Source organism: Micropterus salmoides, unplaced genomic scaffold (assembly GCF_014851395.1).
Source record: "Micropterus salmoides isolate LMB-PRFRI ecotype aquatic unplaced genomic scaffold, ASM1485139v1 Ms_hic_scaffold_617, whole genome shotgun sequence".
In the NCBI taxonomy this organism is placed as follows: domain Eukaryota; kingdom Metazoa; phylum Chordata; class Actinopteri; order Centrarchiformes; family Centrarchidae; genus Micropterus; species Micropterus salmoides.
The window spans coordinates 20,857-30,288 of record NW_024044368.1 but is presented as its reverse complement, the minus strand read 5'-3'; the positions used below and the strand labels follow the sequence as shown (position 1 = coordinate 30,288).

Sequence of the window (9,432 nt, the reverse complement as noted above, 5' to 3'; positions counted from 1 at the left end):
TATCACTTATATGTATATTGTACTGTGTTTGTATAACGGTACACGCACTCATGCACGAATGAAGTTCCTAACGGATAAATAAAGTTCTTGAATTTGAATTGAAACATATTGGGTGAGTTTGCTCAAGCAGAAGCTTCTGGTCTGAGACGCGAAGCCAATGCGGAGGTTCCATAAACCTGCATTCTATAAAACGGCCAGCAGGGGGCGACTCTTCCGGTTTCAAAAAGAAGTCCGGCTCCATCAGAAATGATGGTAAAATGTTTCTACTTGTCAGCTGATTATTCCCTCAGTAAACACTTTCCTGATGAGTTTATGGTCTCAGTCGCTAGTTTCAAGTCTTCTTCAACACAGCATGATGTTCATTTAGTAAATTATGGTCCCATTTAGAGGAACAGAGACCAGAGTATGCTTCATGGCAGGACTATGGCGACCTGTCAATCTAGGCTTAAGTAATGTTATTAACCATTTCCTTTGATTGTGTTTGATTACATAACATGTAATGTTGCCAAAGCACATGGTCTATGACCACAAATGCCTGCTACAGCACTGTGTTGCTTGTACATATATTTTCTGTGACATCTAGTTTACTGTTGCGAAATAAATGAAGACATAGAAAATGACTAATCTTATGAAAAATTTATTCCATGTAAACACTGTTTTCATTTAGAAAAGAGAAACAATATAAAAATTTAAAAACTATCATTGCAAGTCAGTGGGAATTAAACATTACATTGGCAGCATTAAGTTTAAACAACATGTATCTTTGATCAATTCACAGTGAGCTAGGATGGGAATCGAACCTGGGTATGCAAAGATAACCGTTGCTTTCAAGACCAACTCAGTAGGTAATGAACTATCACATAGTTTACAAAGCTCACAATTTGATGCTTTGTTGATAGAAAAGTGCGTTTGCCTTAAAAACACACAGCAGCATGACTGACGCCTCTGATTAGCTTTATAGAGCACATGTAACGTTAGCCTCAGCTCAGAAATGTGGTTATAAACAGACACAATCCACTACGAGACAGGAAATAAATAAACTTCTTGTTTTACAGCAAAATCAGAAATAACATGTGACAGCAGAGCTTCATTCAGCTGCGTTCAGGAGCTCCGATGTTTGTAAACAACAGGGAAAATAATAAATCAATTTTGACAAAACAGCCAATGGAAATGATTTTGCTGACTGCAGACAGTTTAAGCTGCACGGCAGAAACGCAGCGTTCCTCCACATCGAACTCTCATTGGACGATGAGAGAAGTGCAAACAGCTGCATGTTTTGTAACACCACGAATGATCCTTCAGGAAGTCAAACTACCTGATGACAGAGCAGGAACACGTGAATCTGTGACGGTCAGTTATTAAGTCAGGAGGCTGATCGGTGTACGTTCAGTTTAGTTCAGGTACATGAAGCTCAAAGTGATGCGGTATAAAGTCCTACAAACTCCAAAAGGATCCTACAGTCGATTGACTGCAGAGTTGTTGTTTAGACTGCATCAGCTTTAGCTCGGGGTTCCTAATAAACTGATCAGACTTTTTTACCACAACCAGATATATTCTCTTTACTTTTACTCCACACAAGGTATCATGATGTTTGGCTTTCTGAAGGATCTGACGTCTTGTGGTTTCATTAAATCTGTCTTTTGTTTCTGACGGGTTTTAAGAGGCTTTAACTCTAAATAAAAATATAATTAGAAGTCGTCGTTCACAGCAGGAAGGCGACAGTAAACTGTGGTAACAGAACAGTGAGAGTGCAGCGACTGAAATGAAAAGAGGAGGAGGTTACTAATGGCTGCAGTGAGGAGAGTCAGCTGGTTATTAACACCGTCCCAGAGGGGCAGCAGTCAGCAGTAGTAGTAACATTAACAACGTTATTAGTAACATTATAAGATTATTAACTGTAATAATCTTATAATAATATAAGCTCACACTGTCAACAGTTGCACATTAAATGTTGGAACTTTGTAAAGCAGCGCTGAGACTTTAAGTGTGTTTCAGTTATGAAATTAAAGCTAGTTTTTCCTTTTAGAATTGAACTCTTCTTCAGTTTCTTTCCTCAAAGCTGCCAGAACTTTAGCTTTAGTGTAAGCTGCGTTTAAGCTGTAACACCTTCCTAGTGAAAAGAACTTAACAACAAAGACAGAGGAAGTAACAGCAGAACCATGTTCGGTGTTACCGCAGCGCCATCTGATGGTCCAGGAGGAGGAGTCGCTGCTTCAACACGTTTATCTGCAACATGAACACAAACAATGATCCTGAATCTTCACTGCAACTTCGTGAGAATTTGTATTGTGATGCTGAAACAGTGAAAACATACAGTGGCATCTCATAAAATTACACACACTCATTACCCATAAAGTGAAATATTTCAGGCCTTTTTTTTGTTTTAGTCTTGAAGATTACAGCTTATCTTTCATGGAAATCAAACATCCATTCCTCAAAATATTAGAATAAAGAATTAAATATCAACCTGAGAAGAGCTTTTAATCTTTCAGTCTGGTTCAGCTCCTTGAGCCGTAATCATTACGAGAGATGAACTACAGGCAGTCGAAAAAAGTGCACAATGCACTTTGGATAAATGTTTGGACAGATTGCTTGTGTTTTCTCCCTTGCACAAGTCTTGTTGCACTAGTTGAAACGAGCTTTGTCAGCATCGACTCTGTTGAAGTCAAACCTTCTCTCCGCCATCATCACTAATGCAGAGCGGGGTCTCTTGTGTACGTTTGTGCTGTACGTGAGAGAGAGAGAACAAACCCTGCACTTTGCTTTTATACTTTAATGTTGCAGTAATAGAAACAACATTTAGTTATATTTAACTTATTCAGTTCTACTCCTATATGAACTTAAAGACAACCAGCCAGCTAATATTATTCTATGTTTGTTTATTTATTTTAAGTCAAAATTGAACAATGTTATTGCACATTGCAGATTTCGTTTTTCTGGTCATTTGGTTTAAGTGCTGTGAAAAGGCCCTTCTATTGCTGGGGGAAACCCAGACTTTTATAAACTGCATACACATTTTGAAAGATTCCCCGATATTCAACATTTTACAGTTGATTCTATTTTTATTTACATTTACTCATTTAGATGACGCTTTTATCCAATGCGGATAAATATAAAAAGGCAGTGGATACGACACATGCCTTTGGTGTGAGAGACCCGGGTTCGAATCCCCACTGTGATCCATCCACCATTGTGTCCCTGAGCAAAACACTCCTGGTAACTCCTAGATGCTCCAGAGGCTTGTGACCTCTGACATGTATAGCAATCGCTTTGGATAAAAGCGTCAGCGAAATGAGTAAACGTAATGTAACAACTGAGCCTGAAAGTCAGCGGAAGAGATGCGACTGAAAGCTCCAGAACAGCTGCTAAATGGAGGTGAAATTTGTGCCCCATAGAGTCAGATTAGATTGTTATGTTAAGTTCTTCTTTCAAACTCAGCAGAACTCTTTGATGTGCACATCAGGGAGAAACACCTTTGTTTGTGTTCAGTGTCAGTGTCTGCTGCCACCTGCTGGTCTGTCCTGGCACTGTTACAAACCTCTGAAAGCACTGAGGAGTCTACAAACCTGAGACGCTGAGGGAGATTTGCAGCTGGAAGTCCACCTTTGGGATGTGGCACTCATACGGGCCGCTGTCCGACTGCTGGACGTTCTTCATGAAGATGGAGAAGTTCCCTTTCTTGTAGAACTCTTGGAAACTGGACACTCGACCTTTGAATTTCTGGTTCTGGGTTAAATTGTATGGTACATTTCTTATAATGTCCAGTACAATCCAGTCGTTTTGGTCCCTCCAGAAGACGGAGACAGGGTCTAGTAGAAGGTGGACCTCCCTGTAGATGCAGGGCAGCAGGACGGTGTCTCCGATGAATCCTTCGATTTTATCCTGGCAGGTCACTGAGAGACAACAGAAAAGGATTCTGGTATTTAAAAGTGTTTTCTCTCTGTTGGATGCAAATCAACAGAATTTATTCATCAATTAATAAAATAGAAACTAAGTGAACAGAAGAAAAGTCTAAATTAAATCAGTATATGGTGTGACCACTGTTGCCTTTTAGGTACACTTGCACAAAGTTTTAAAGAAACTCTTGCCACTCCTCCATGCTTGCTTCAGAGCTGCCAGTTAAACATGACGTGTAGCAGAAACACGTCTATCAACATCATGACACGTAGAAACAGCTTGAGGTTGCAACAGACATCATATGTTGAGACAAACAGTCACAGGTTAAAGCAGCATGCAGGAGTCCAGTAACTCTTTGGCTGTAAAAAGGAAATCATTTCAGGGTTCATCATCAGTGTAAGATGTGTTTCCCCTAGGATTTTCTTCAGGGGGTTGAAACTAACTGTGTCTTGGACCGGGTGCTCTCACCTGGGCAGTGGGCATCCTTGGTACAAAGCTTGACCAAACGTATGTTTAAATTTTTTCCAACAGAATATCTGACTCACACAGCCACGGAGTCTACAAAGAGCTTTAGTCTTGCATCTGCCAATGTGCCAAAAATTTTAGTCTGAAGACTTTTTCTGAGTGCAAACTATCCTTTCTTGTTCTTTAATGCAGTAAACATATTTTAAACTGAATGATAAAAACAAAGATCAGCTGAACACCAGCCCTCTGAGCTTTACAAAAGCTGCTTTACTTTTTGCAACTAAATCCACAGTTTCAGTGGTTTCCTCCTGTTCCTCACTTATTTTCAACTTGTTGTGGACTAACAGAGCTTTGGTTGTTTGATAATCTGATCAATAACAGTACTGTGATTGGTGGTTCACTGCGCATGCAGAGCCTGCTGGTCACTAACAAACAAACTCTGAGTCTCCAAGAACCCTCAAATCAGAGTAAATGATGTTCCATCAGACTTCTCTTGTAGATCAGTCAAGGAAAATGAGAACTGTGTGAACTTTCCTTTTGTATCAAGCAGCAAAAAAGTTGAGTTGGTTGTGTTAATTTCACTTGCTTAATGTTGCACGTCCTGCAATGTGACTACTGCGCATGTTCACGCTGTGACGACGACGCTGAAACGACATACTGAGCAGCCGTACTGCAGACTCACTTGTTGGTTTTGGTTTTCAGAGGCTTCCTCATGAACAAACCTCCTCCTCATGCTGCAGCTCTGCAGCTGAAAACTGACTTCTTTCATTAACTTTATAAAACAGCCTGCTGCTGATGGAGAAACTCGACACAGACAGGAAGAGACGGGGCCGGCCGGCGTGTCTGCAGCAGAGGTGAGAAAACCAGAACTGAAGGGCACAAAAATGACTTTTTAATTAAAGGCTGCAGCTCTATTTAGTAGCTGTTTAGTGTGAAACTGTCTATTGTGTAAAGATCTCGAGCTGCATAACTTCTGTCTGCTGATGAAGATCAAGTGATCAAAAGCTGGAGCAGCTACTGAATGGACCCTGATGGGAGATTATGTTGTTGACATATTTTCTGGTTTGTGTTGCTGCTGCCTGTCTCATAAAAAAAAACACAAACATTTTCAGTCAATTGAAGCTTTTCTGGTTCAATCAAACCTAAAAACATTTATTAACATTTAGAAAAACTCACCTGTGTTCACTCTGTACAGCAACAACAGCCACAGCAGAAACTCTCCTCCCAACCTGTGGAGACACAAGTTAATAAACGTTAATAAATTGAAAGACGTCTTCACAGCAAACTCACTCAAAACCAGTTGTTCAAAGACAAAACCACAACTGTCTGCTGCTGCAGGAGTTGCTTCATATACAAGATGTGTATGAAGTGTTGTTGGGCTGAAGCTGAGGAAGGTTTGACTCACAGGAAGTTCTGCAAAACAGGTTTAGCAAATGAGAGAACTGAAAGAAAACTAAAAAATCCACGAGTCAACAAGGAAACTAAGTGTAGCTGAAGGACTCCTGCCCCTCCTGCTGCAGGTCAGATTAGTTTCATCACTCAGTAAACTGGACTTTATGCAGAGACCAGGTCCTGATGTTCCACTTCACTGTTTCATAACTCCTCATGTTCAGGAGGTGAGAGGTCACGTCTCCTTCTCTGACCTTCAGCCTCACAGACTCAGCACACATTAACTTAACACTTAATATCTGACCTGCTGTCCTGTTGGCCTTTTATACCTCGTATGGTTGTTGATGTTAAAGTTAAACAGAATATTAATCACAATGTGACTTTGTGGGATTTAGAAGTTATATATTTATTCCTGAGCTTGGTACACTTCCGTTAATTAACCCTAACTAGCTAATTAACTAGCCTAAGCATGCTAATTAGCAGGTTTGTTCTTTACAGGAAGTTTAAACAACTTAAATCAGCAACTATTTAAAATATATAAATCCCAAAGTCTCTTTTGGGCCTCGGAGTTACATATTTAAGCCGCTTAGGCCTCATTCGGCTCCTTAAAGTCGCCTAACGATACTGAACAATGACGAAGTTTCACTTCCTCACTCGACAGTATGTCTATGAAGATTCTCAGTCATCCAGGTCATAGTTATCCAACGAAGGTTAAAATGAAGGGCAACTGGACTTGGTTGAAGATACTGGAAGACGTTTCGTCCCTTATCCAAAGGACTTCTTCAGTTCTGACTGACTGGCAGGGAAACTCAGCTATTTAACCTCAGTGGGGTCGTTATCCCGGGTCATCGATACCGCTGGTTCGTTAGTGTTCCTTGTTGCTGTGACGACAGTCGTTACGGTCGTTAAGACTACCTGTGGCCAAGACTGAACGACCATCGTTGGTATCTTCACCTGAGGCCAATAGGTTACATTTGTTGAGTTTCCTGGGAAGTGATGAAAGGACAGCATTGTAAGTGGGGGATAAGTGGTGGCGTAGACCCCCTCCCCTGTTCAATGACGGCTTCTCAACCCTGGTGTAGATGCTTCCTTGACACCTCTTTCAAACCATCCATCTTCTCTGTCTAAAATGTGCACCTGGTGGTCCTCAAACGAGTGTCCTCTGTCCTTCAGATGTAAGTAGACTGCAGAGGAAGATGCACGGTAGTACTTAACACAGCAGACTACCAGAACAAAGTCAACACACTACTAATGGACACAAACACGTATGAGACACTGAGACGAGACCCAACCAGCGGATACAAGAAAAAGGCCATAAATGTCTACAACAGTTACAGAAGGACAACACCATCACCCGTGAACAATATTACCGTTTGTATCCTGGAGAAGCCATTCCATGCATTTATGGACTACCCAAGATACACAAAGAAGGAGCCCCACTCAGGCCGATTATCAGCAGCATTAACTCGGTCACCTACAACATTGCCAAACACATTTCCACCATCTTAGCGCCATTGGTGGGAAACACGCCTCACCACGTCCAAAACTCTATTGACTTTGTGAACAAAGTTCGAGGACTAAAACTGGATCCAGATGAAACCATGGTATCCTATGACGTGACTTCTTTGTTCACCTGCATCCCCACCATAGAGGCAGTAGAAACCGTTAGGAAACGGCTAACACAAGACAACACCCTGGACAACAGAACTAGCCTCAGCCCTGACCAATCTGCAAATTACTCGACCTCTGTCTAAACACCACCTACTTCCAGTACAACGGAGGATTCTACAGACAGAAGCATGGCTGTGCCATGGGCTCACCGGTAACCCCGATTGTGGCCAACATCTACATGAAAGAAGTGGAGAATAAAGCCCTCAACTCCTTCAGAGGAACAGCACCGAGCCACTGGTACAGATATGTGGACGACACCTGGGTCAAAATCAAAAGCCAGGAAGTGCAAGCCTTCACAGAACACTCAACTCTGTGGACAGTAACATCAAGTTCACACGAGAAGATGTTCACAACAACAGTTTGGCCTTTCTGGACTGCGCTGTACACATTGAAGAGGACGGGAGCCTGCAGATTGGTGTTTACAGAAAACCCACACACACAGACCAATACCTACTGTTCGATTCCCACCACCCACTGGAGCACAAGCCAGGGGTCATGAGAACACTGCACCACAGAGCGGAAAACATACCAACAAGCGCCCAAGCCAGAGAGAAGGAACAGAACCACCTGAAGGGGGCACTTACAGCCTGTGGATACCCTAAATGGACCTTTGTGAAAACAGCCAAAAGATCCAAGAAGAACAAAACTACAGGGGAGGAAAAGAAGGTCAAACGCAACAACATTGTGATTCCATACGTGTCTGGAGTATCAGAGAAACTCAGGAGGATTTTCAACAAACATAACATCCCTGTGTTTTTTAAACCCAAGAACACACTAAGACAGATGCTGGTCCACCCCAAAGACCGCACACCCAAACACATGAAAAGCAATCTAGTGTATGCGGTCCAATGCAGTGAGGAATGCACAGACCTGTATATTGGGGAGACTAAACAACCACGACACAAACGCATGGCTCAACACAGAAGGGCCAACTCCTCAGGTCAAGACTCTGCAGTCTACTTACATCTGAAGGACAGAGGACACTCGTTTGAGGACCACCAGGTGCACATTTTAGACAGAGAAGATGGATGGTTTGAAAGAGGTGTCAAGGAAGCATCTACACCAGGGTGGAGAAGCCGTCATTGAACAGGGGAGGGGGTCTACGCCACCACTTATCCCCCACTTACAATGCTGTCCTTTCATCACTTCCCAGGAAACTCAACAAACGTAACCTATTGGCCTCAGGTGAAGATACCAACGATGGTCGTTCAGTCTTGGCCACAGGTAGTCTTAACGACTGTAATGACTGTTGTCACAGCAACAAGGAACACTAACGAACCAGCGGTATCGATGACCCGGGATAACGACCCCACTGAGGTTAAATAGCTGAGTTTCCCTGCCAGTCAGTCAGAACTGAAGAAGTCCTTTGGATAAGGGACGAAACGTCTTCCAGTAGCTTCAACCAAGTCCAGTTGCCCTTGACTTTAACCTTCGTTGGATCACTGGACAGTAAACAAAGCTGGCTAGCTGCTAATGCTAGCTCGCTAGTTAGCCTTCAGTTGTAGTGACAGGAGACTTCCGGCCTTTTCTCTCTCCTGTTAACTGACCTCGTCAAAGCGCTCATGTTGTTCAGAGGTCCGCTACAGGCAGAAACTTGTACACATGTGTATTAAACTGTTTCAGGCCCTGAAGTGAGCTCGACCTCCACCCTTAAAGAAACATCTTATCTTACGTCACCTACGCAGCAGGCCCGACGTCACACGTCACACGCCAGCGTAAAGGCCGTAAAGCTCATTATACTGAATTTATCTGTCTTGACCTTCACTAATTTACCGATACTTCATTTAATCAAATTGTGCCATCTGGAATTTATTTCTTTTTATATTTCCTCTCGTTTTGTTGCTCTGAGCTTTATTTTGAACTGTAATTACAATTTTGACAAACTCCCTGTTAAACTCTCCACATTCAACTCTCTGAAATATAAAAACACAATTTCTCACCACACAGGTGTTTTATTTGGAATAACAAATTACTGTTCTTTTTTTTTTTTTAAAGCTTACAAAATGAGAA

At 42.1% G+C, this 9,432-nt stretch overlaps 1 protein-coding gene across 2 annotated transcripts; it reads right to left on the bottom strand.

The window, feature by feature from the left end:
- Nucleotides 1-621: 621 nt before the first annotated feature.
- On the bottom strand, nt 622-9,086 carry LOC119890912 (ICOS ligand-like). Of its 2 annotated transcripts, XM_038702325.1 has the most exons (4): nt 8,970-9,086; nt 5,539-5,591; nt 3,567-3,893; nt 622-2,226 (listed from the first exon to the last, which is right to left on the bottom strand). In XM_038702325.1, the coding sequence occupies exons 1-4, from the start codon at nt 8,984-8,986 to the stop codon at nt 2,111-2,113; spliced, it is 513 nt and encodes a 170-aa protein (XP_038558253.1). In that variant the 5' UTR covers nt 8,987-9,086; the 3' UTR covers nt 622-2,110. The 2 variants fall into 2 exon arrangements, with proteins under 2 accessions (XP_038558253.1, XP_038558254.1); XM_038702326.1 differs by lacking the exons at nt 5,539-5,591; nt 8,970-9,086 and adding an exon at nt 5,045-5,175.
- Between the last annotated feature and the right edge of the window lie 346 nt (nt 9,087-9,432).

Bases quoted from the DNA above. Each gene is read 5' to 3' on its own strand.
- LOC119890912 (XM_038702325.1), bottom strand. The intron at 3,894-5,538 runs GTGAGTTTTTCT...GTTGTCTCTCAG, and splicing joins GCTGTACAGAGTGAACACAG to TGACCTGCCAGGATAAAATC. The intron at 2,227-3,566 runs GTTTGTAGACTC...TTCATGTTGCAG, and splicing joins AATCTCCCTCAGCGTCTCAG to ATAAACGTGTTGAAGCAGCG.